At 35.3% G+C, this 27,492-nt stretch overlaps 2 protein-coding genes across 5 annotated transcripts in view; one reads left to right on the forward strand and one right to left on the reverse strand.

Annotated features, from left to right (window-relative positions):
• The window catches only part of RCOR3 (REST corepressor 3), a 50,117-nt gene extending 29,766 nt beyond the window's left edge, over positions 1-20,351 (reverse strand). The window contains exons 1-6 of one of the 4 annotated variants that reach the window (XM_051998442.1): positions 19,944-20,304; positions 19,502-19,558; positions 12,683-12,760; positions 6,452-6,504; positions 3,643-3,804; positions 1,769-1,893 (exon numbers count right to left, since the gene is read on the reverse strand). In XM_051998442.1, the coding sequence (XP_051854402.1) occupies positions 1,769-1,893; positions 3,643-3,804; positions 6,452-6,504; positions 12,683-12,760; positions 19,502-19,558; positions 19,944-20,112 (644 nt within the window). In that variant the 5' untranslated portion in view covers positions 20,113-20,304. Of the gene's footprint in view, positions 1-1,768; positions 1,894-3,642; positions 3,805-6,451; positions 6,505-12,682; positions 12,761-16,989; positions 17,009-19,501; positions 19,559-19,943 lie in introns of those variants that run through there. The other 3 variants (XM_051998443.1, XM_051998445.1, XM_051998444.1) reach the window with 3 other exon arrangements.
• LOC127561578 (uncharacterized) overlaps positions 20,111-27,492 on the forward strand; it is a 54,463-nt gene continuing 47,081 nt past the window's right edge. The window contains exons 1-2 of the mRNA XM_051996754.1: positions 20,111-20,151; positions 20,357-21,194. Coding sequence (XP_051852714.1) covers positions 20,111-20,151; positions 20,357-21,062 — 747 coding nt within the window. The 3' untranslated portion in view covers positions 21,063-21,194. The remainder of the gene's footprint in view (positions 20,152-20,356; positions 21,195-27,492) is intronic.

A 27,492-nucleotide genomic window follows, 5' to 3' on the forward strand; every position in this document is an offset into this window, starting at 1 on the left:
TATAAACCTTTCTGTAAGATCCTCTAATAGAGGATGGAAGAAGACTATGAGCAATGTAATATCATAAGGAGATAAGAAGCAATGGAGGAAAATGCAAGTCTGAAAAGTGCTAGGTGAGATGCCTAACTAAACAAATCATCTCTAGGGCATTTAAAGATGAAAATAGGAGAACAACAGATGGAAAGACAGAGAAGACTCTAATATCAGATTTGCCAAATATATCAAATGAGGAAATAAAAATGCACTAAAAACAAAGATAAGAAGATCAGCTCGATTAGACCAAGTATATTTAGAAAAGATCTGTGTTGGAAGCAAAAATTTAAGGGTATTAGGGGATCAATTCTGAAGATGAGAGGGATTCCAAAAGCTTGGAAAATTTTTGAACTTTACTGATATCCCTATATAAAAGGTGAACAAGAAAACAATAACAACTAATGACCTATATTGCCAACATTTCCCATTCTATGGTTTTTCCTGACAATTTAAACATGTCCGGATGCCTTTAATGAAACATATATAAAGGGAAATAGTAAGATTTTTCTAGAATAATATTCTTAAGCAGACATCTTTATAGTTACACAATTGAATGAAAATTGTCAAAAATAGTCCTTCTACTAGTTGATTATTTTAAAAAGCATTTGGTTTGATAGAGAAAAATGTCACCTTTAGATTCTCCGTTGAGAAAATAACTTCCCTGGCTATGTCAAAGTCATATGATTCCTTGAAAGATGTAACAGATATGATTTCATTCAATAATTCTGATTAATCCTATTAAGCAAAGCATTGATTAAGGATAATTCTTGCTAAAGGTATATGCAATTGCCAAAGATTTCCAATTAAAATGGAAGACGGTCTCTAAAAATTGGGAAGTGCTTCAGATACTCCTGCATGTGAACAATAATGCTGTGTTGAATGCATCACATCTTAATTAAGATACTATGGAGATTCCTAATGAAATCCAAGATAAAAGAGTTCAGTGCAATTGACAATGGAAAAAACAGAGATGAAAACTGCTGATTGTCCACATTATGCCATGCAACTGAATAAACCACTCATTAAACATTTAAGATGTGTGTATCTCTCCATAAAGTAGATGGTACTAATGGGGAGAGAAACAGAATTGAGAGGTTGTGATAGGCCAAAAACACAGCTACTTAAGTGTCAGAGGCAGAATTTAGTATCTAGTACTTTGTGAACCAGACCCTGTTGCTGTTTTAAACCAAAGCCCATCTTTTTTTTTTTTTTTTTAAAACATCAATACTTTTACAGTTATATTACGTGGCTATGAGCTAAGGAATACCACACTGTGTATAGAATTAAGGCTGACTATCACCCAAATATAAATGTAGAGAATTATAGGAATTAATAGGCCATAATGCATTATCAAAGAAAAACTGCTTAAGAAGTTTAACTGCTTAAGAAGTTTAGGAAAGGATGTCATCAAGCAGGGTATAGGACTGGGGGGAAAAAAAAGGGCACGTCTGTGTGAGGAGACAGGGATATAACTGATAGACAATCCATATGCTTCACTGGTATTTGTACAATGTTACAGGAATCAGTGTTAAGACTCCTAGAACATTTAATGGACACCCTGTAGAGGATTTATGGAAAGATATAGACAAGTATTGAAAAGGATGAGAGGGCATGGAGAGAGTTCTACATCACTGGAGAGAATATCAACAATAAGATTAGATTTATAAAAGTAATTTTTATTTCAAAGTTAATTTTTTCTGTCTTAAGTTCTTAATGTTAAAAGCATTAAACCTACCTGTCACCCTGATTATGTCTGTTGGCTAATTTTCGAGCCTGGCGATCCATCAAACTTGTCCGAGACCGAGTTTTTTTCCAAGAATAGTAGTATTTTACAAGACTTGCAATAGTCTTATCTGGAAGCTAAAATAATTTGCGTTATTAATATGTGCAGAATGAATTTATTAATACTTTTAGTAGCAGCTTTAAGATATTTTCCATAAATAGCAACTGTAGATACAATAGTTTTAATTAATTTGATGATAGTAAACTAAAGTACTTGATAAAGTCATAAGCTATTCCATGTAATAGGATGAAGAAAGGTGCTAATAACTATTATGTCACCTTCATCTTTGGATATGACCCTCTTATTTAATTAATATGTACGGTTTTACATATAGTAGGAAATCAAAAAAGTATATAATCAATGCCCTCCCTCCTTAATTTTGCTTTGTAGAATCCCTGGCTTCCTTAAATATACAGCTCAAATACAATATCCTATGGGAGGACTTTTCTGGTACAAACTGCTAATGTCTAACTTCCTAAGATTACTTTTCATCTACTCTGTGTAATTTATCTCTTATGTATGTTACTATTTGCATGGCATCTCCCCTATTAGAATATAAACCCTAGATTAAAGAATGGATTTTGCTTTTTCTTTGTACTTCTAGTCCTTAGCACATCTTTTTTGTTGTTGTTAAGTTCTTTCAGTTGCGTCCAACTCTTCGTGACTTCTTTTGGTGTTTTCTTGGCAAAGATACTGGAATTGTTTGCCATTTTCTTCTCCAGCTGACTTTACAGATGAAGAACTGAAGTAGGTCTCTGAGGCCAGATTTGAACTTAGGAAGATGAGTCTTCCTAATAACTCCAAACTTGGTTCTCTGTCCACTGCACCAGCTAACTATTTTCTGGCACATTTTAAACACGATTGAATTCATGGGAATTTACTGAACTGACAGACTGAATGAATGTGATAAAGTACTTTTGTCTACTTTTTACCTTGAATACTAATATAGTAAGGGTAGCAGAAGTACCATGGTCCCAAGCTGTTTTGAATGAAATAATAATGGTATTCAATGCTCAAGGCTTTTCTTAAAAGTATTTTCAAAGCTAGAAAGCAAGTTACTTATGCCAATTTTATTTAAATGATAGACTTTCAAAGTGGCTCTAATCACAAAATCATAGATATGTACTATGAAAAGATTTCCTATTTATGACAACATACCTGGCTATAAGAAAACTATCATTACCAATGTCCTTTTGCAGATTCAAATGCTAATAAACTAATAACAGATAGCCTACTACTAATACAAATTTCTAACCATTCTAATTTTAAAGTATGTCCTGCGGAGACTTATCAGTTTTATACTATTTTGGGTGAGATATCTTAGAAGTTTAAGAATCAAAGGTATCAATAAATTCATATATAACACTTAAAAAAAAAGAAAAAAAAAGGACAACACTCAAATAACTAGGATATTTTTAAAATGTGGTTTCATCTCTAGAAAAATTTCAAAATAGAAACAAAGATGCTAGTAATTACAACCAATCCAATATTTATTCAACATTACTAAATATTTTCTTGAACCTACAAGTAGCTTAAATATAAATATAAGAAAATTATTGACTACCAACAAATAATGAAGCTGAGAAAAGTGAAATGATTAACTTAGACTTTCATAATATAAAAAAGCATTTTCATCCTACAGAGTAATAATAGAAATTTCCACATATTTATAGATATGAAAACCCTAGCCATTAAAACTATTGTCCAGAAATCTAAAATTCAACATGTAACCATTGCATGCTCTTTGTACTTAATCATGGCAAAGTAATGAAGAAAAAAGTTAAATATCATAAGATGTTACAGTAAAATAAAAAATGTTACCTTACCATTTGCTGAATCCTGTGGAAACTCTTCCCATGAAAACTAAAGGCTTGTTCAAAGAGGACTTTATCTTCCACGGTCCACTCATCAGGGAAGGGAGTGAAATTAGGGAGATCAGCAAGGGACTTCTCAATGTTATGTTTATGCCAGAATAACATGCCAAGTGCCTTTGAAGAGAAATCATCCCTTTTTGGTTTTAGCTGACTTATGACTCAAGTATGACTTATCACACTTTAAGAAAGTTAAACACAAATTAAGTTAAAATACTAAGGGTCAACTTTTTAAACTGAAAAACAAAAAAGAAATTAATAGTTTTAGGTTTTTTTAATGTGGGGTGCCTATGTATTATAGCTCATATGGTTTCATGGGCCTGCAAAAAAAAAAAAAAATCCAGGCCTCATAACAGTGGGTGTCTTATATACCATATGTGCTGTAATAACTAGGCAAACAGTGAGTTGAGAATATATTGTTTACACAATTAATAAATTAGATTTTTAGGCTAAAAAACTAGACTTTAATCCTATTTTAGATTATGTCTTTAATGTTTGTAAATATTGTTAATTGGGAAAAAAATTTTAAATGAAGGAAATAAATATTAAAAGAAATTATTTAAATAAGTAAAGACTTGAAAAGAAACTTAACACCACACCACTAGCCACAGTACAAAAATAGAACAGCAAGGTGGGGATTCAGTAAGGAAAGATTTCAGTTACAACTTTTAAAAGCACTCCATGATCTTAAAAAGTCCCAATGAGTAAGAATGCATTGAGTAAACTTTTGAAATTTTTCAATATTTGTTGTTTTACATTTTAAAGCTCATCTTAATATGAAACAATAGTTAAGACTTCCAATAGACCATATGAGATTCTTCACAGTATTTTGTCCACGAATAGACAAAAAGAGGGAGGCTCCATTTGGAATGTTTAAATTAAAATTGCTTTACTCACTGTTTTACTATAACCCTTTGGAAGCTTGAAATGGAAAACTTCCCTTGCCAACACTTTCCCCCTCTACTGTAGGCCTCATGTGTTTTTGAGGAGTTGCTTCTGAGCACTGCATAGCTGGCCCTGATCTTTATTGAAAGAGCAATGAAATATAGTTTGGAAAGAAACACAAAAACCAGACATATCAACTTTATAGGCAGTTAAATTTGAGAAGTTGCATTTCTGGACCTTAGTTATATGTCTTCAAAATAAAAATAAGTTACTTAAAATTATGTGGCAACTTTTTTCTAAAGCTGCACTTTTCAAACAATCCTGCAATTCAATTAAAGGTTTAAAAGACAATAGCTATAGAATTACACATTTTAAAAAGTTTCCAATAAAAAAAATTGAACATATATACTGCATACATATTATATTGAAGTTTCAACTTCAAAGGCATTTAAGTAGATATTTTACTAGTGGATACATATACTTGAGTATAGATAGATAGATATACTTGAGAAATCTCTATTTAAATCTCTATGATTCCTCATTTGGTATAGAGGTGACCCCAAGTTCAGATTATGCCAATTCTGACAAGATCCATGACAAGTTAAAATGATTTTATAGTGTCACTATATAGTGTCTCCATAATCAATTCCTAATATTTTCAGAGGTGGTTAATAAGTTTGTGGATAATCCTTTCTTGCTTCTCTTTCCCATTATTTAATCTTTTATTATACAAAAAAAGAAGGGGATAAGTACTAAAAGAAGCAAATTTTTATTACTTGTTAATAACAAAAGATTTGCTGTAAGAGAAAACTGAACCTTAGTAGAAGAGAGCTTAAAAAATCTTTAGTGATAATTTATGCTTTACTTACTCCTTTCATAATAGATAATCAAGAGTAGAGTGCCTTGGGTTATTTTTAATGTTTATTAAGTGCATATAAACATTTTAGATATTATTTTAAGACATCTAATGTCAAAAGCTTTTTGTTAAATATTTCAGCAAAAGTTTTAAAAAGTAACAAATTGAGTTTTCTTTTAAGAAGTATGTGTCATACTTGCCATGTAGAGGAGGGGGTGAGGGGAAGGGAGGGAAAAAATTTAGAACACAAGATTTTGTAACAGTGAATGTTGAAAATTATTCATGTATATATTTTGAAAATAAAAAGCTTTAATTTAAATAAAAGAATTATGTGTCAAAGTCAACTCCAAAGGACTCATGATAAAAAATATTATACATCATCAGAGAAAGAACTAATGGAATCTGAAGATTGAAGCATACTATTTTTACTGTATGTTTTTTTCCTTTTGATCTGTTTCTTCTTTTACTACATAACTCATATGGAAATACATGATTACACATATCATCTATTATCAAATTGTTTAAATTTTAAGGCAGGAGGTAAGGTGAGGAAGGGAGAAAATGTTTTAAAAAATGAATGTTAAAAATGATTTACATATAATTGGAAAAAAGAAGTAGATAATATTTTTTAAAAGGAATCAAATCAAAATATAAAAGAAATAAATACCAAAGGACTATACTATACATGAAGACATAAAGATTTTTTTTTTTTTAAAGAATGAGGGATCCATTCAAAGTGATCAACTTTTCTCAAGGATAGGTCAAGACATCTCATTTTATTTAGAATTCTCTTTATGCCAATAATGACATCTTCTGACAAACTCTTAGCAAATTATCATAGTATATTTGAGCACAGAATATTATTTAAAATAATAGATAATTAAGAAAATAGTTCAAATCATTGGTGTGAGTGAATAACTTTCAAAGTTGAAACCTAAGTATCTATTGTTATTTATTAAAAACATGTACTTGAAACATTTATACACCATATAAATGCTTGGAAAAATTCTGAAACTTACATACCTGTTCAACATTGTAGCCATGTTTCTCTTTTGCAATTGCAATATATTCATCCACTACAACAACAACAAAAATGACATCAAAAAACAAAAACAGAATTAAAAAACCCAAACCCAGTAGAATATCTTACTTAAAATATATGAATCTGTCCAAACCTAACTGTATTCTCCCCTCAAGCAATTTATATTCCAGTAATAAAAGCAATGTTAGCTATCTTTTACAAACAAAAACCCTTTTTTGACCTTTTTTATTTAAAGAGGGTGAAGGGAAGTCATCTTTAAAATTATATTGCAATATCTACGAATGTATAGAAGACATAAAGCTATTTTTGTGTTCCAATTGATACTATATTTAGATATACTCATAAGTGTGGCTACAAACACTAACTTACAGGCAAGAATTCTTTTTAATGCTGTAACTATATGATGGACATTTTCTTTTGATTTTAAGCTGCAGCACTTCTTGTACAGAGCTGATAGCTGTTTTTAATTATTTCATAGAAATGTTGGTCCAAAGCCTTTGCTGAAAAAAACCAACCCACTTTGATCAATCCATACCTCACTAGTCTGTTGTTTTCTGGTCCACAAGCATGCCACAATGTCTGAAGCTGTGCTTAAATGCTTCCTCAATACCTTTCTTCTGCCTTCTTGCTCTCCGTATCCCCACTTCAACCTGCCATTTGAGAAGCTGTTCCAATATTTTATTTTCATTCATTTTATACACAAATTTAAGGTTGTGTTTGAGGACAGTTTCAGTGGCAATGTTCCAGAGCCTCTCAGTTGGTGATCAGGATTAAGTGAAACTTTCTGTGATGCCAGATTGCACTGATCTCTCTCTTCTAAAATGAACACCCTATGTGTTATCTTATTTTCTAATTAGCTACAAAGCAAATTTTACTATTTTAATAGGAATATATAATACTGTTCCTTCATTCAGATTCTACTATGATTCTTCATTTGGTACGGAGGTGACCCCAAGTTCAGATTATGCCAATTCTGACAAGATCCAGGCAATCATTCCTAAGATATACAGGTGTCAGAACATCTGAGTGAAAATTAAGGTTCTTTATTTTTTAAGGGTTAATCTAAGCCCAAAAGTTGTGTGAGACTTCACCAAACTGGACATCAAATATAGTTTTTAAACTATAGCAATTCTCAAAAACAATCTACTATTACGTAGATGGGTTATAACACAGACAATTCTCACTTTACAAAATTCAGCTTTATGTAAAGGACTCCACATTCTTAACAAACACCTACGGTAACTTTACAATACTGTGTATTCTCTCTTTCTCATAACCTTTGGCTCCATACTCAGCCGCTTCCTATCTTTTGAATCCCTTTCCTTAGCCTCCCCCAAACCCCTCCCAGTGAAAGCAGAACAACTGCGAGAGAGAGGGGCTTGGCTTGAGACTTTCAGAATGGAGAAAGGAGATTTTTGTTCAGTTCTACCCACCCACCCCTGTGGTTGGCCATACACACGTCCTCTTTTGTCTGTGCTGGGGTACCAGTGTCTGTCTCAGACTTCACATGTCACCCTGTCTGTTTATCCTCCTCTTCTCTTTGTGTCCTTGTCTGGCCCTCAAGAAAGAACACCTTTCATGTTCTTTCTCTTGGTTCTGATTGGGACCTCTACCTTCTGCTCTCACTTCTCTGTCCCTGGGATCATATGCCAGTCTCCACTGCAGGCTCTTAGCCACCTTCCTTTTCCTATTTCTGTGGGCAAGTATGCTTTACATAAAAATCGTTTTACTTAGAGGTCTGCATAATAGTCCAAATACATAATAAAGTGAGAACTGTCTGTATATGTCGGTGAGAAAAGAGTCCATAAAGATGAAATCAAAGATCTACAAAGTATATATTATAAGGAAATCTTGTCCACTATGGTTTCATATACTGCATATCTTATCCTTCAACTAGACCTCAAACCTCTTGGAAACATATAGTATGCCTTTAGTGTTCACAGTTCAGTATAATGATGGATATGTAAGATTTTCATGATATGACTGGTGTGCTATCCAATGTAGTTTCATGTCTTGCAGCATTATAAAAAGGCTTTCAAGGCCTTAAGTTCGGTATGCAACTTGAATACACTCCACTAACACACACAGACTTCTAAGAATTGGTTTTCTTATGTTGTTAATGTATCTTTATACACTATTCTGCCATAGGCAAAATTTCAGTCCTCTATTGCAGATGTAAATCTCTGGCCATCTGGTCCAAACTAGTAAGTGATCTCAAAATTATAATTATTGGTTTACTGCCACAGACCAACTCTAAAATCATTAATGAAACCACATCTTTTCTTCTACATGTATTTTAAATGTACACCTATCAAGACATACATAAAAATTCTTAGAATACTAAAAATCTTTTGTGCTATTCTTAATTTCCTGAGTCAGAAAAACATAAAGCATAGCCAGATATCACTAGAAGCTTAAATTCTGATGGATCTTTGATTTCATCTGTATGGGCTTTCACACAGATGTGGGATAACTGGACTGTTATGCAGATCTCCAAGTGAACTAATTTTTATGTACAACACTTTTTGGGTTTTAACCACTTTGAGCCATGGACTAAACAAAAACACAAGGTAGCTTACAATCCTAAGTAACCCCTTTCTAGTTCTACAGTAATGTAGGCAGCAATATTCTGGTATGCTAAAACATTTATATATATTATACACACACACACATACACACACACACACACACACACACATATAATCCTTAGAGAAACTGTAAACATTGCATTTTTGCTAAGTTTAACAAGGGGTCTTTGTATAACAACCAATAAGTTGGTGGAACTAAGGCATATTCATTTTTAACACTCTCACTATTAAGTGAAAACCAAATTCACAAAGAAATTGCAACTAAATGAAAAAATGGCTTTAAAATTCTTATCAACATAAAAGAAGGAATTTAAATCGTTGTTTCCCTAAAGTCTATATGAGACATCAATTCAAGTGAACTGGGTCATCTCAAGATGACTTTCAAGATTCACAATGAACATAAGCAAACATTAACACAAAGACAAATGCAATTTATGTGCACAAATCTTTTGAAAATGTAGTGAAGAAATTCTATGAATACACAAAAGTCTTTGAAACTATGTGAACAAATGAATGTTCCTTCAAAACTAAGTGATCATTTGATACTTAATGACTTCAGTGAAAAAACATGTATAGGAAAGAAAAAAAAATTACATTAGAAAATACAGTTTCAGATTAAGATCAAAGAAGCCAAATTAGATTTGTAGACCACTTTGTAGCCCTGAACCAGTATATCACAAAAAAGTTCTTCTTTAAGGCTAGATTTAGTGAGTACTTTATAAAAGAATTAATTTACCTACACCTTAACAGACATGAAAAGATTAGTTGTGAATTCAGCAGCCTAACTCACCTCTATATACTTAGATCAATATATAAAAGGCAAAAGTAAATACCAAATTAGAAAAAAAAGGATAAAAACATGATGAAATTGTGTACAACTATAGCAGTGTCATCACACCCATGAAGTAAAAAATGGGAATTAACATGTTCTTATCTTCAGTCATACCATTTCTTTTTTTCTTTTTCTTTTTTTCTGCTGAGGCAATTGGGGTTAAGTGACTTGCCCACAGTTATACAGCTAGGAGGTGTTAAGAGTCATATCATTTCTTAAAGAATTTGACCTACTGTCATAAAAAAGAAGCAAAAAGAATGTGTAGAAAACGGGAGCCAGTTTCTTGATTTTCTCACCAAGTGGAAAGATATGGAAACTTGAAGGCAATGCTAATTCAGAACACAAGTTCCTTTGTAAAACATTATGGAAGAGGAAAGGGAGAAGATAAAATAGCAACAAATATCTGAAGAAAAAACAAACATGAAGATAAATTGGTATGAAATCTAGCTAAGAATGATTGAGAGCATTCATAAATGAAATCAGAAGTAGAAAAAAAAGATACTACATTAAAAAAAAGACTGACCAGCACATATGTAGTGATGTTTTCACTGATAATGAGGACAGAATCACTACATTTGGATCTTACCATCTCAGTACCTAATGTACAATGATAAAGTAGAAATGGAGAGTTTTGTTTAATGCCAGATAGTTTATGATTTCATCTGGAGGTTCTTTTTGAACATAATATGGCTCTTCCGTTGGCATTAAAATTAGATGAGACTGACAGATTCAACAATGGAAATAATTTTCCCCAATAATTTGCTCTGTACTTTTTAGCAAGCAAGTTGTACAACAGAGATGAGCTCACCAATGTCATGGATGACAGATGTCATGTGCAAAAGGATTTCCCAGAGATGGCAAGTTTCCTATTTGCAGGTGACATTGTTTTACTCGCATTAAGCTCCTAAACACTTTTAATATCTTCTCAAAGAAATCCAAAGCTCCAAAAGGAGATCAAATGGTATAGCCATCTCTTCTAGAAAAGAAAGAGATCATCTACTGCCTAGACTTTGAATAGCAGACATACATCTAAATGGCCCAGAATTGGAAAGAAGTGTTCACTAATATTCTTCTGGCAATAGAATGCAAAACTATCTGTAGAACTAACATTATAATAACTGTATGGAAATGTATACATATCTAACTTATACTTTAACATATTTAACATGTATTGGTCAACCTGCCATCTGGGGGAAGGGTTGGGGGGAAGGAGGGGAAAAGTTGGAACACAAGGTCTTGCAATTGTCAATGCTAAAAAATTACCCATGCATATAACTTGTAAATAAAAAGCTATATATATGTAAAGAACTAACATTATAAGCAGCCAAAATCACAGTGGATAGCTGTATGAGAAGTCATAATAGGCTGAATGTCATTAATTATTACCTATGTAGGAAAAGTACCATAAAGATCGGAAAAAAATGAATAACTCATCTCTTTTGGAGTACTGAAAATGAGAGACACCAGATGACTAGCAGAGTTGTATGCAAAATACTCAAGATATTAAAAAACAACAACAACAACAAAAAAAACAACAACCCACAGATGAAGGTTTTTCTAGTCTGTTGGGTGGATCATTCTCAGAGGATTTATGAAGCTCTATGGACAAGACTCAGACTGAGAAAACAAAGGACTGCAAGAAAGATATGCCTAAACCAATAAAATCATGGTATCAAAGTACTGTCAGATGCCAATTTCCAAGTCATCTAGAAGTATGTTTGTGTCTATCAAAAAACCATGACTTAAACATAGGAAATACCATTAATTTTGACATGGCCAACTACATATTCCAGAATATTACAATATCCTTGGGATACTGGTGGATGCTAAAGCAAGACAAAATGTTTCAATAGTTGTCCAACCTTGATCAATGGTTTTATTCAACATTTTTGCAAAAATTCCATAGAAACATTGTAGAAATCTCAGTACTATGTATTACATACATACATAGATGATTCTATGCTTCTTATATTTTATGAAAAGCAAACAATCATGTCTGTTATACTACGCTGTGGTCTCATCTCACCATAAATCAGGGAATATTCAAGTATAAATAGAATCTTACCAATTTTAGATGGTTAATGACTTAATTGGTTATTTGCCATACATACTACACAGAAATAACCCAATGATTGTTTTAGTTGACTTCCTTACTTTTAATCTTAAAGGATGGTAATGGTCATGAATTCCTAAAGAGTTATGTCATTTATCTACTGAGGAAAAGTCATTGTAGATAATTACATGGTATTGCTTTCCTCTACTCAAAAGATTTTAGCAACGATATAGTCAAGTCATAAGAGTTTTAACACCCTAAATGCATAAGGGAGAAAGACTAGTTTCCTTATGACCAACTCTTTTGACTCCAAATATGAACTACATTTTGACAAGTTTGTAATATTGTTACATCACAATACAGGGAAAGGAATACGTATTTATACAGTGCTGATTATTTGCTAGGCACTGTATAAGTATTTATTTCATTTGATTCTCACAATTCTCTCTCAACAACCTTATCTATAAGGTATGCAATAAATTATTCCATTTTACATTTGAAGAAAGTGGGGCAAACAGGGGTTAAGTATCTTGCCCTAGTTACACAACTAGTAAGTGTCTGAGGGTTGCACCTAACTCTTAAGGCCAATGCTCCATTCACAATGTCACCTAACTATCTCTATGCAATCATTTACATTACATGATGCTTAAATGTTTTCAGAATATACTTAATGTCATTTCACAGCTTAGATTTTATGTAAAAAAAAAAAAAAAAGGGTCAAATTTAGATACTGACTTACATTTTGCATCTGGAATGCTATGATATGGGGACCAGACAAGCATTCCTCCATTGTCTTTATCTGTGTACTTTGTAGCACCTGGAAGGAAAAGAAATCATTTTGAGTTCTTCAGTTCACATTAACATTTTTAAGAAGAGTAAAAAAATTTAAGTTTTAGTTCTACTTTAGTCAAGTATGTACAAAAGAACAAAGCTGTAAATTTAAAGAACCTACTAAATATTAAATATGTTCCCACCTTATTGGGGAATTTTTATTAATCAATTGTCCATAAAACTAAAACTTAACCCCCTTTTAAAGCCTTTTTTTTTTTTTGCCGGAAATCTTTCTAAAATAAATGATATTCTTTTCTTTTTAAATAGTTTGCCCTTTTAATGATGACTGAGGTTTATTATGTATGTAATATTTGGTATTTACATATCTATTTACACGTCTGTTTTTCTCATCAGAATGTATGCCCTCTTCAAGGGTAAGAACTGTTTTTTTTTTTGTTGTTAATACCTAGCAGAATGCTGGGCACAGTTAAAAATGTTTACTGATTGCTCTATTACACTGTGCTGCAATAACTTTGAATTGTAGGTTATCCTTGCTGTTTTCTACATCAAATGGGCTCCTAAACTACTATACTTTAAGTTGTAGTTTTTGCTTTTTATAATTTTTTTCTCTTTTGCTAATTCTTGCTATGATTAAGTGTGCGTTCCAGTTTACTACTTTTAATATGGCATTTGTGAGGTAAAAGGTCAGATAATCAAACTTGTTAGAAAAGCATATAAGTAAAAAAAAATACTATAAGATCGACCTGTCAAGTCATCAGCCTGTATTCAGCATATGAATTTTGTGACAAAAAAGATTTATTTCCCTTCCTTCCACCCTCACCTATCACCTACCACAGAATTCAGAATGCCAGACTTGAAGTCAGGAAGACCTGAATTCAAATCCTTACTTACTAGTTGTGTGACTTTGGATAAGTCACTTAACCTCTCTGTACCTCAGTTCCTCTGTATCTGTAAAATGAGGGTGCTGAATTCAGTGGCTTTCGAAAGTCCTTTCTAGCTCTAAATCTATGATCCTATGATTCCTAGAACGTTTTGAATAGTTAAAGATTTTAGGTGAATTGATACTATACTATTTTATAAAGTTACCTACAGAATATAATGTTGTAGCACCTTTGAAGATGAAAAATTTAAAAGCTACTCCAAGTAATGAAAAGAATTAAAAAATTATCTAATGTTAGTGACTAATATTTATATAGTACTTTAAAGGTTACAAAATACTTAAACATACACTATCTTATTTTATTCTCATGATAATCCTGTGAGGTAGCCATTTATTACTAATGCCTTTATTTTACAGATAAAGCAGCATTCTTAGAGAGGGTAAAAGATTTGTCCATGGCACATCATAGCTAGGAAGTATCACAAACCGGATTTGAACCCAACTTTCTCCTCATTCCAAGTCCAGTGCTGTATTATAGCATGCTGCCCTCTTGACAGGGGATTTGGAAAATTGACGTAAATAATAAAATTGTAACATGTTTAGAATAAAAAACCTTGCAGAGTGGGACATAAAACTATTGCTCTGAAAACAGTGCTATTTTTTGAAAATGTACTTATCATCTAAAGTTTTTTTTGCTCTTCCATTCCTCTCCCCACAAAATGACATTTTAATATCTATCATTGATTATTTTAAAGTGTTAGGATAAATATTATGGGCAAATTTTGTATAGCTATATATTGTTATATTGTGATTAAATGTGAAACTAATTGTTACAAAGTATAACTATAGTAACATGTAAGGAAAAATTAAGAGATAAGAAAAGAAAATTGAGGAAACCCACAAATTATTATAGATCCACACCTAAACATATTGGAAAATCAATTACTTTTAAAATAATTAAACTGTTACTACAATTTATACAGAATTCTTTTTTAAGGTTGCCCTTTCTTAAAATTTTTGGAAGAGGCAAGTTAAAAAATTTTACTCAATTCAGTTTCAAAGTGTTTCCCTAAATTAATAGTTAATAAATACTTGATTAATCCTCTAAGTAAAATATAGCTTCCAACTAGATTCCTGTCTAAAAAATGTTATAAAACTTTAACCAAATATACTGTTGCTACAGCTCTATGATTACAATAAATTTTAAGATTTGAAAGTGTGATTGGATTTTTTTGCACAATGAACTGGGAATTCTAAAGGAATGATTCAATTATCATCTAAAAGCAGAGTAATCGAAAATCTTAAAAAGGCACATTACACTCTTCACATGTAGCTTCTATTTTATTACTACTTTAAATAGTCCAAAAAAAAAGTCTAAAATAGAAGTGTCCTCATTAAATTTCTTTTCCTAAACAGATATATGCTGGTTTATTATTACAGGTTGTAAGAATGATGACAGTTTTCCCTGCAAAGTCTTACCATTGTAATTAAGGGTCTGATCCAACAGAAGCTGGCATCCACAGCAGCTGTTCCACTGAAGCACGACAAGCTTCTTCAGCTCTACAGCTGTGAGAACTAATAGCTATTCTAATAGGGAAAAATCCCATTTAGTAGCAGTGGAATGCCTAATTAGACATTTCATATTGTCCTTTGCCCAGCCCCAAGTCAGACTCTACAGTTTTCAATTGCTACATGTGGCAACCAAGCCAGGAAGATGATATTGATGTTCTCAGGCATTTTACTAAGTTTATTCAAAAATGATCTATAGTAATTTTATATCTCCAATAAGGGTCCTTTTCTCCTTGTTGGTCAACTGAGGAAAAAGTGATGAGACTACTGCCCCAAAGGAATGATGTTCACCCTAACCAATTCAGTGAAAATGAGAGAAAATGAATAGAAAAATGACCTTTTGTCCTTTCTGTCTACTTTTAAATGACTACATTTCCCTTTCAGAAAACAGTAAAGAAAACAAGAGCTAATAAAAAAGAATTTGAAATATTATATGCTTATATCATTAGAAGCCTGGTACCCTACCAGGTACCTCCCTTCTCCTTTCAGGAGCTAAAATGATAAGGAAAATAAGAGGCCCTAAACCCAGTGTTTGCTTTTGACTTCTAAACTTCATGTTAGTTTTCTTATTGTAGAACTTATACCTAGCTACTGCACAGATAAACTAATGATAACTGAGTATCATGCAAAACATATGAGATAATACTACTAAATGTATGCAAAATTAAGTAATTTTTCAAACATCACCATGAAATATATATAATTCAGAAAAATTTATGTGAACTAATTTTAAAAATGTAACTTTTAATATTTCAGTTTCTACTTGAAATTTTTAAGGTCCTCTTAACAATAACTTGCTCAGGAAGTTATGATTATAACAAACTGACATTTCTATAGTGATTTAAGGCGTGCAAAATAGTTTACAAACATTATCTCCTTTGAGATTAACACTATGAGGTAGATACCACAGATATTACCATACTGAGTTTATTTTGAGGAATCTGAAGGTTAAGGAGGATAAGCAGATGGTATTTACCCATCTATCACAAATAAACATGTCAGCAGCAGCATTTGAACCCAGATCATCCTAAATTCAAATCCACTGTTCTCTCCTAAGCATATAATAGGATATAAAGGGAATCAGAAGAATTTCCCAACAAGTGAGTTAGCAGCATTCCTCTTATCAAGTAAAATGAAAACCTTTGTTAATCCTTAAGATTTTGTTTTCTGAACATATAATGAAGACATAAACAATACATTAAATGAAAAAAAGCTTAAATATTAACATTTCCTAAAAGTTCTCTGTACATTTAGCATAAACTCAAAATCTTACCAAATTGAGAAAGGATCAAAATAAGAGAATGAAAATCAGAAATCACCAGCTAGTGAATTATGAAGACTATAGTTATGGTAACTTTATTTACTAAGGCTATCTTTAAAATTTCTCTTTCATTATTTACCTTAATCCTTCTCATTACTTTTAAGTATACACTCATTCTGTTCTTTTTCCTTCAAGAATTTTACCCCTCATCACCTCTTATATTTCAAATCTCATCTTTCAAACTCCCTATTTTTTGCTAAAAACCATATAGCTTCTAATCCAACAATTATGGGTTTCAAAAACTCAGTCCTAAATGATTTATTAAGATACGAACATAAGCAAATATCACCATCTTGATGATAACCAAGGATATTGAAAGACATATGAAAACTGAAAAAAGGAACCAGGACTACGATTAAAGTAGTAGAAATAATCTCTAAATGTTAACCAATAAAGTATTATTCTATTTTTTATTAAAATACGTTGTAATTTTGACTTCTTTATGTTGAGATGAAGTATAGTTGAATAAAAACATAGTACTTACTAGAGTAAAATTAGGTGATAGGACTATGTTCAAACAGCATTTGACAGTACCTGTCAAAATCGAAGAGACATGGCAGGTGCCTGATAATTAATCTTTAGGTGACAGTTGACCTCACATAAATTTTAGTGTTGGGTTGTTATGGATACTACCTTAATATTCTTCATATAGGACCATTAAGAGATAGGGAAATAAACTATATGGAACTTGATTAATAGGGAGCTATTGTAACATTTATCTATGTCAAGGGAGGCAAGACAAATTTTAATCTATACAATGAAGAAATAGTATCTAACTGGGGTGATTTAAATATGGAAATGCAGTGATTTTTCAGAAATTTTTGTTCAAATTAAAACAAACAATATATGATAATCAAGACTACTAAAAAGTTGGATAATCTAAATAAGAATGTTTTATACTGCCTATGATTTTATAATTATGTTTTCCAAAAAACACAACTCAATAAGTTTACACCCTCAAATAATTAGGCTTATTTTGAAATGCAGTTAAGATTTCTTTTTCTATTTTAAAAAAAAATTATTTACAGTAATCAGTCCTTGGCATGCACGGTTTTGTTCCGGCATGAAGTGTGGCTTTCAAAGAGATGACGCCTCATAAACCTGATCAGAAAGGAGAACAAAATTATTTAGGTGGGTTTATAAGTCAAAAATCATTTGGTTAATAGATATCCACATTAAAGAATTAATGGAATAATTCTGGTTTCAGGGGATAAGTTACCTTAAAGACTACCCCTCTATGCATTTAAAGAAAGCAGAAGGCATTAAAATCTGCTAAGTCTGTAAAAGAAGATAAACAAATTCTCTAACCTCTCCAAGGGCATTCTGATGGACAGAATATGAAGTATGCTTAGTGGGTGCAAGCTAGACTTATCAGGCATTAATGTTAAATGTACTGCTACCAGTTGCACAGATAACAGTAAAGAAGGTTACCCTTTGACAAAGCACTTACATGGTTTCAGAAGACTTACCATAAATGGTATACATTTGTATATATGTAGATCAAATAGTATTTGATAGTTTTGTTGTCACTTATATGACAACAGAAACTAACAGCACTGTAGCTCAACTATTTTGCAGCTGTATGTAGAAAATAAATACACCTTTTCATTGAGGTTTTTCTATTACAAATATGATACATCTCTTTTTCTATTTGCTTTAAGAAAAACTGAGTGACCTTCAATGACCTTATCAATTTAAATGGGAGCTAGTCATTTTACAGTGTTCTAGTATAGGAAAGGGCTGGGGAATGTTTGTGGTGGAAGGAGGTAAAGAACAACCACAAACATAGTCCCAAACATCCTTCTTGTATTTGTACCAAGTAAAAATACACTATTTCACCAAGAAAATGAACATGATTTGTATAGGAACAAAATAATAACTTAAAAGAATGTCATCCTGACTTAAAACAAGTTAAAAGCTGTGAGTTGAGAAGAAAAGTGATAAAACTGCAATTAAATGACCTCTTAATAATCTGTCCTCAGCCTTAAACTACATGGGGTCGAGAGAAAAAATGTGATCCCCATCAAGAGGCTCCCACAAGGGAGTCTCCACATGAGGAACTCTCATCCAATCCCCTTCCCAGCTGACATCCCGTGACCACTATGGAGCTTATTTGGAGAAAAGTAGACTGGGAGCCCGCAAGCTGGGCTGGCAAAGGGCGCTAGAACCTGGCTGCTTACTGAGAAAATGTCTCCTTGGCAGCTGCAGCCACCGTCCTGTGGTCTGACTTCCTAGGGCTGACTAGCAGACGAGGTGTGCCTCTGGCGTCTCCCCACCCCCCTTTCCCCTCCTCTCGGCAGCTCTTAAGAGTCTGCAGAGGCGCCTCTACCGAGGCTACTCCACCTTGCAAAAAAAAAAAAAAAAAAAAAAAAAAAAAAATCCTGTCTGCACTCAGCTCAGAGCTAGCCTTCCGACTCAGCAGGGTGACAGTAGCCAAGCAGTAATTCACCGCCCTTGCAGAACACATCCCTTTCATTGCCAGTGGCAGGTTATTAAGCAAGAAATCCATTTGTATTTTTCTTTTTCCTATACTAATTCCTCATACTCTCTCCGCTTTGCAGCACCTCCTCCCCAAAGCACATTTAGGGGCTTTGCCCCAAACATCTTTTTTCCCACCAATTCAGATGTTTCTCTAGTGGGTAAAAGATGTTTCTCCTTCCTTTCGCCCAGACCTGAGTGGGCTCCTTGGGTGGAGCAGAGATCCTTCAAGTGGCCTCCAATGGTAACCATGTTAACCTTGCAAGGCACAGCTTTCACACCCCTCTGCCTATAAGCCTTCTATGTCACAACCCCTCCAACCCTGACAGCCTTCCAGACATAAAACGCCTAATCCATCCCATCCCCACCCTCCTACAACATCCACTTTAGCCAGCTATCCCACAGACGCCCCCCTCCCACTCACATCTATTCCATCCCAAAGTCAATATAACAGGAGGGAAAAAAAAAAAGGAGCCAGGATTTTTTTTTTTTTTTAAAGCAAATACTGAGATATTTACCAGGATCAAATTCAGGGATCCGAGCTTGGTATTCGGCGCCGACTCTCATCCCAACATCTGCAAAGCAATACAAAATAAATAAATAAAATTTTTTTTTAAAAAGAAAAAGAAAAAAAACACTTAATAAAAAAATTTAAATTGTAGAAGACTGGAAAAAGAATGTGGTGGGTGGGAAAATATTAACTCCAAGCCCCATAAGAAATAGATGTAAATGAGGGGGCCTGGGGTGGGGAGGAAAGACTAATGGGGGGAGAGGAGTGGAAGAGGGGGTCGCGGTGGGTGCTGCTGCTGCGGCTGCACTGCACCGGGAGTTCGAGGCTACCGCAGCGCCCGGGCTCGGAGGGGAGGGAATAGGGAGGGGGGAGGGGGTTGGGGGAGGGGAATGAAGAAGGGGGAGGGGAGGGGAGAGCGGGAGGGCTGGCGGGGAGGAGTTCGAGGCTACCACCGTGCTCGTCGTCGCTGCTGCAGCCGCTCTCGGGCTCCGAGTAGTGGAGTCCGCCGTTGGTGGACGAAGTGCCGCCGCCGCCACTGCCGGCCGGGTTCTTGGTACTGCCGTTGGCCGTGCGGTTCTTCCCCAGGAACTCAGGCCCTTTCTCCATCATGCCGGGCATGGTAGAAAGGGGGAGGGGGGAGGAGGTGAGGGGGGAGAGGTAGGCGTCTGGGAGAAGGGGGGAGAGGGCTCCTAGGAGAGGGAGGAGGAGGAGGAAGGAGGAGGAGGAGTGAAAAGAGGATGAGGAGGGGGAGGTGGTGGAGGAGGAGGAGGAAGGAGGAGGAGGGGGAGGAGAAGGAGGAGGAGGAAGAAGAGGAGGAGGAGGGTGTTAATGTGGAGCCGCCATAACCGCCCCGGTCAGGCAGTAGCGCAGTCGCCTCACAACAACCCGCCCCTGTCCCGCCTCCTTTCGCTTCTCCTCCCCTGCCTCCGCCCCCGGGGCCCCCGGGCTGGCCTCGCTCCTCGGCCTCGCTCCTCGGCCTCCCTCCTCGCCGCCACCACGGCTGGTATCACTCCGCCCCGTGGGGAGGATCCGGCTACTGGCGGGGGGAGGGGGCGGACGGGTGGCTAGAACTAGGAAAGGAAGGTAGGAAAGGGAAAGCCCAGCTCCTGAGAAAGGCTCTGGCCAACCCCCAGTCCAGGCTGGGCAAAGCCACAGGCGGGGCGGGGCTAGGCGAGGCGGCTGCTCCGGCGCCCTTACATGGAGAAGGAGGCGCGCTGGGGGGATCGCGTTTGCCACCCGAGTTGAAGGTGGAGTTGGGGAGCTGGGGCGGGGGCGGGACTCTTTGCAGTCGCTGGGGCGGAAGGAACTCGGGTCAGTCGAAGGGAAGGGAGGTCCGTGAGGCGACCGCCTTCAGTCTGGAAGAGGAGGTGGAGGGGGCTGCCTCGGAGGAGCCGGAGGCTGGGTCGGGGTTGGAGGGGGCGCTAGGAGGGAGTCTCGTACAGCCGCCTCCGTTCTTGGATGGATGCCGTGGGCTCCAATTCCCGACTCCATGGTTTTCTCGGTCGCAGCCCTTCGGCTTCCGTTTGCTCCCCATGGGGTCTGGGTCTGGATTGAGCGTCAGCCCCTGAGAAGGATAGTCTTCCTTCCGTTTGCTCTCCCCTTAAGCCCACAACAACTACCCCCAAAATGAGATCTTGATCATTTGTTAAAGTCCGTTGCCCTGTGGCACCTGGGGGCGGAATCCTTGGAGGCCGAGGAAGGTGAGAAGGTATTTTTGGGCTGGGTTACTCAGCTGTGTGTTGTCTGAAGGATTTCCTCTTCTCTTTTCCTCCTCTCCTTTCGTTTTTTGTTCTTGTTATTTAACATTTATGAAGTGACAGAGAAAGGGGAAGATAAGATTTGGAAAGGGTCCCAGCCCTGTTGGCTCAGTCAGTCCTTCACAGATGAGCCAGTCGGTGGAAGACAGTGAGAGAGAAGTCAGGGTGTAGCCCTGATCCAGAAATGAAGAAAGAGCAGTTTTCTGGAGGCGTTTTCCCATTCTGAAATCACCCTTTAAAGTATCTGCTCAAAGCGGGGGAAAAAAAGAGAAGTTAGGCCAGGCAAAAGAAACACCGTGAAAGAATGCCCGTCAATGTGGTCCGTCCCCACTCCTCAACCCCTGCTCCCCGACTTCGTAGAGTAGGTGAGAAGGAAAGGATTCACGTGAGCATTTTCAGTGCTGGGACTTAGGTTTTTTCTTAGGTAGGGTCAGAGGTGAAGATGAATATTACAAAGTTTTTGCTCTTTCTGGTCTCCAGGCTTTGGAATAAAAGCTCTGCTAGTCTAGCATCTTGACACTAATTTTTAATAAGACCTTGGGAAAATTGGCGCACACTGATTACACTGGAACTTACTGAAAACTAAGAATAGTTTATAAAAGAGGTTTAGTTTTTTAATTTAGATATTTCCTGGAAAGGTAATTTTATTTATAATTGTTTTGAATTCTAATGGAAAATGTCCCTTTTCGTACAGGAAGCCTAAATTAATACAAGAAGGTTTTTTTTGTTTTGTTTTGTTTTGTTTTTTATTAAACATCTGCTAAATGTGGTACGTTCTAGGGTTTATGGAAGATACAAAGATTCAATTCAACAAAGATAAGTTGTAAGGCATTTATTTCTAAGACACTGAGACTGAGGATACAAAGAAAAACGAAAACAGTTCCTACGCTTAGTGGAGTAACATTTTACTTGGAAATAAGACATCACCTTTAATTTCATTCATAATACTTAAGGGAGCTAAAACATTAATCTGTTGCATTTTAATACAGTGCTAAATAAAAATGCTGAGTGAAGTATGAAAAAAAAGATAGATTTCATGAAGAATATAGTTGAGCTAAGTTTTCAAAGAGAGACCTTTCAACAGTCAGATGGTATAGAGTCTCAGCTAAAAAGGTACCATGACATAGCTTGCCCAGTCTTGTTGGACTGGGCACTCCCATAACCTTTGTCTTCAGACAAAGTAGAACAGGTGCTCTTACGAAGATTCTTTAAACATAATATGTTTCAAGTGTTTTACTGTGCCACCCATAAGTATATGCCACAAAAAAGATTCCAAGTGGTTCTTAACAATTCTATCCAAGTTTTACATTACAAGGATCTTGCTTCCTAGGAAAGATCTTTAATATATATGAATACATTCAACAGTAAATATTTATTGATCATTATGTATAAATTATTTTGTCCCTCTTATCCAGTGGGGACTTTAAATTCAAACAAATATTAAGTGGTTATGTGGAAGGCAATGTGCCACTCCAAGATGTATAAATCATGGTCCTTATCCTTAAGGGATTTATTGTTTAAAAAGAGAAATAAGACAGCACAGCAACTATAATAGAAGGGAGAACATATAATGTGTTATATGAGACTCAAACTGGTAGGAAGCTAGAGAAACTAAATGTCACATTTGGAAGGGGGATCAGGAAGAGCTGAAGAGATGAAGATGATATTTGGGGTGTGCCTTGCAGGATTTTTACTGTGAACACCATGCCAAGTGGAGGAAAGTTAGTGAGACAAAAAGAACAAATTTCAGGAACAGCTTTAGTCCAGTTTAGGGGTTAGTGTACATGAATGTACAAAAGAATAGTAAGAAATAAAATTACTAACAAGAAATTAAAGAAAATGTCTTAAAGACAATGAAGTCTTATATTACATTATCCAAATCAAGCCCTTCTAGGCAACTATAGTTTTGAGTATCACTTAGTAACTTTTAGGCTGAAGTAAAGGATCCAGGAACTAGAGATCTTAGAAACCATAAGCTATGAGTTTGTGGTAGAACTAGGACTAGACGCAAGATATTCAGAATTAGTCTGGTAACTGCATCTTCATTGTGCTACACTTAGAAACAATCTTTCTCTCTTCTAAAACCCTGTAGCATTAGTTTTCTGGGCAATTAACATCTTACATGCCAGCTAAATTAAAAACTTCTTGAAAAAAACATATAGTGTCTTTATTCATTTAACAAGCACATAGATGCTGGACTCCAGACAAAAACAATGCCCTATTTTGTGTTGAGTTCTACCCAAATATCTATTGGACATTTCCAACTGAATGTCCTGTTAGCATCTCAATTTCATTCATTTTTGAAGCAGTCCATCATTTTCTCCAAACTAATCCTCCTAATTTCCCGATAGTACATTTGGGACAAGTAGATTCATACTTGATGGCCTTCTTGCTCATCCATTCTCCCATATCCATTTAATTGTCCACAGTTCATATTTACCCCCTATTCCACTCACAGCTGCCATCCTAGGTTAGACCCTCACTAGCTCCTGAAATATATCAATAGTCTCCTGTTGATCTTCCTACCTCCTCCTTAATCTATCTCTACACAATTAGCAAAGTATTTCCCCCCTAAAGTTGGGTCCAAATATGTTATTTAAGAAAGTACAAGTAGCTTCCTTTTGCCTTTAGGGTCAAATAGATTTCAAATGTACTTCTGGGGTGTATGGGATGTTCAGGGAGAATTAGCATCTCTGGTATGAGGGGCTTGCTGAACCTTTTTCAGAGCTATTCATCTACCTTTGGTGTCTACCTTTTACCCAACTCCTCATTGTGGCTCCAAAAAAACTGTCGCATTCACAGCAGTCACACTGCAGTAAAACCCTTCAGCAGAGGGTCTAAACCAGGTTAAGGTTAACCAGTGGATCTCAAACCTATTAGTGAGTTAGGGAGATGTCTACCTCAAGTATGTGAAGACTGTGGAATGAGTGGATGAGAACATTTTGTTCCAGTAGCTATGAAGATGATTGAAGCAGGTACTGTGGAGCATTTAGAGATTGATTAGGCATCAAAGATGTCAAGGTCATCTGCTGCATCCTGTGCTGTTGGACTACAATGATTCTGTAAGAAAATAGGTTGACAAATTTGGGCAGCTTTACCTCACTTGATTACAATTCTTAAGTAAACACATCACACCCAATGGCATGAAAAAAGAATGACTAGCAGGTCAAATTCAAATCTATTTGGCATTTAAAGCCCTTCATAATTTGGTTCCACCTCCCCCACCTCTGATTTACTACATATTACTGCTGTTCATACCTTCTATGCACTAGCTACACTGGTTTACTTAATATTTGTTGCTCATACATAGAATTCCATTTTTTATTTCCATTCCATTGCATCAATTTCTTTCAATGCCTAGGATATATTTATCTCCATCTATTTGAATTCCTGAATTTTTTTCCCCAAAACTTAGTTTAATGCATCACTCTTTACATTCTTTTTCCTGTTCCCATATATTCCCTTGAATTTACATTGTGGGGTTTGGGTTTTTCTTTTTTTTGGGGGGGGAATATAGGATTTCATTGATCTAGGGAAAAGAATTAGCATTTAATGAGTACTATTACATGTTAATGGTAAATACTTTATAAATATTTGTCTCATTTGAGTCTCATACTCTGTGAGGTAATGCTATTACTGTATTTTACAAGTGAGGAAACTGAGGCAGGCAAAGATTAGCTGATTTGTCCATGGTCATACAACTAGAAAGGTTTTAAAGCCATATTTGAATTCAAGTTTTGCTGATTGCCTAGAGCAGTCCTGTGGCACAGTGGATAAAATGCTAGGCATGATGTCAAGAAGTTCTGGATTCAAATGTGCCCTCAGACACCTAACTAGCTGTGTGACCCTGGGCAAGTCACTTTATCATCTTGTTTGTTTCAGTTTCCACATCTAGAAAATGAACTGGAAAAGAGCAGGGCAAACCACTCCAGTATCTTTGCCAAGATAACCCCCAACAGGAGTCATGAAGAGCTGGACATGATAGAATAACAATGACTTCCTGACTCTAGATCCATTGCTCTATCCATTGCACCACTTAGCTGCTTCTATAATAGGATACTTGCATTGAAGAACTTCAATACTACAAGGTGATACTGGTAATTTGTGGACTGAGTGGTCCAGGAGCACTAAAAACTTGTGATTTGTTCAAGGTTAACAGCCTCTATTGTCTTTGAACTTGGATTCCTGACTCAGAATTCAACTATAAATCTAATACTTGCTTGTCTACAAAAGCATTTATTTTGCATGTATTTTGTATTGTTATAGATGTATTTGTTACACACATGTATGTACACATACATACATAGAATGTAAACTCCTTGAGAACAAGGACTTTTATCTTTGAATAGTATAATGCTTAACCTTTAATAGGAACTTAATAAATGCTTGTTAATTGATTCTCAAAGAACTTACATTTTATTTGGAAAAACTTCACAGAAAATGCCCTATATATACACATATATACATACATTTAAAGTAGTTACAAAGTAACTTCTTGAGGTAGGGTCCAAGTATGTGGAGAAATCTAAATCTGTTTTCTATAGGACCTCAGTTAAACAATGTAGGAACCTAGAGATTCTTTGAGATAGAGATTTTGACACAGGTATCTGTGTGCTAGTACAAAGATGGGAGATGGAACATAGTGAGAAGCAACAAGGCCAGTTTGAGCCAAAATGTGAGAGTAATGTGCAGTGAACATGGAAAGGAAGACTGGAGCCAGAAGGTATGGGATTATTTAAATGTCAAACAGGAATTTGTATTTTATCTTAGAGGTAGTATGGAACTACTAGACCAGGGGAATGACAAGGTTAGACTTTAGTTTTAAGAATATCAGTTTGGCAGACTACTTTGTATTCCCAGTATCCAAAATATAGGAAATACTTGCTTGATGGAGATTGAAGCTTTTAGGTTTAGGTTTAAGTTTTAAATTCAAACATGGACAGAGAAAGATAGCTGTACCTATGCTATTGCTACTACTACTACTACTACTATTGCTATTTTGGACTATAGAAAATATTTCCTTGAAATCCCTTATATTGTATAATGCCTTTTCTAGAAACTGACAAGAGTGGATGGGATGGATGCAGATGTTCTCTCCTGTATCTGTTTTAGATTCTTAGATTAAGGAGCTGCCACAGTAGAGAGTACACCAAGGGACCATCAAAGAGGGTATGGATATCTCCATAATTTAAAAAAAAAAGTCTCTAAGCTTCTTGTAACTTGAATTGACAAATTGTTGACTTTCATTCCTTGTGTATCAGCTTCCTGATCTTCATCAGATTCCCTTGGCTTCCATCTCTGATTTGCAACTGACTCATTCTTCATCTCAACCCCTTGGGGACTGATATTTCTGATAATGTACTTTACTCACTGTTCTTTGGATTCAGTCCTTCTCTTCCAGTCTCCAGCTTCAGCTTTCTCATCCTAGAGAGGATTCCTCATCCCCTGACTTGAATATTACTGCAATTATAATGTTTTGGTCCTGCTTCACATGGCCCATAATAGATAGCAGTGCTCTAGTTTTTTTTTTTTTTTTTTTTTAGTTTATTTTGCTTTTGTTTTCTTGAAAGGTATAAAGTAATATTACAAGGGATTTCTTTTCATATAGATAAAGTATAGTATCTGTTTACTTTTTGAAATTGCTAGGTGTAATTTAACCTTAGCCAACCTTTGAAGAAAAATCTCTGTATTTCTGCTTTGAATAAATATATTTGTTTACTTCTTTTCTAATGAAGATAGGGTTTTCTACATAGGTACTTAGTGTTTGTAGAATCAAATTACGAAATTCAGTTGGTATAAATATAAGATAGGTATAAATATAAAATGTAGGTTAAAAGAATCAGCTGTAGAAATACAAGATGGGAGACATATTTTGCAGTTTTTCTTTTTTAAAAATGTATTTTTTAGCGTACTCCAATTTTAGTGAATCAGTAATGTTACATGACAACCAAACATAAATGTAATCTTGGGCAATTTTTAGAGAGACCTAGTTTCCAGGAATTAGGAGCTCATAGTTCCTCATACTCTGTATTCCAGACTGCATCTGGAATATCATATTCACTTCTAAGCACCACAGTTTAAGTTTAAACTGGAGAGCATCTAGATGACGACAAGAAGGATGAAGGGAGTAGAGTCCATGTCACAGGCAGTTGACCAACTGGGAATGTTAGGCACGGAAAAGATGGGGAGATATAGTTATGGGAAGACATGATACCTATCTTTATAAAGTTTTAGGTGGCTC

The sequence above is a fragment of the Antechinus flavipes genome, chromosome 4, assembly GCF_016432865.1.
Source record: "Antechinus flavipes isolate AdamAnt ecotype Samford, QLD, Australia chromosome 4, AdamAnt_v2, whole genome shotgun sequence".
NCBI classification, from domain to species: Eukaryota; Metazoa; Chordata; class Mammalia; order Dasyuromorphia; family Dasyuridae; genus Antechinus; species Antechinus flavipes.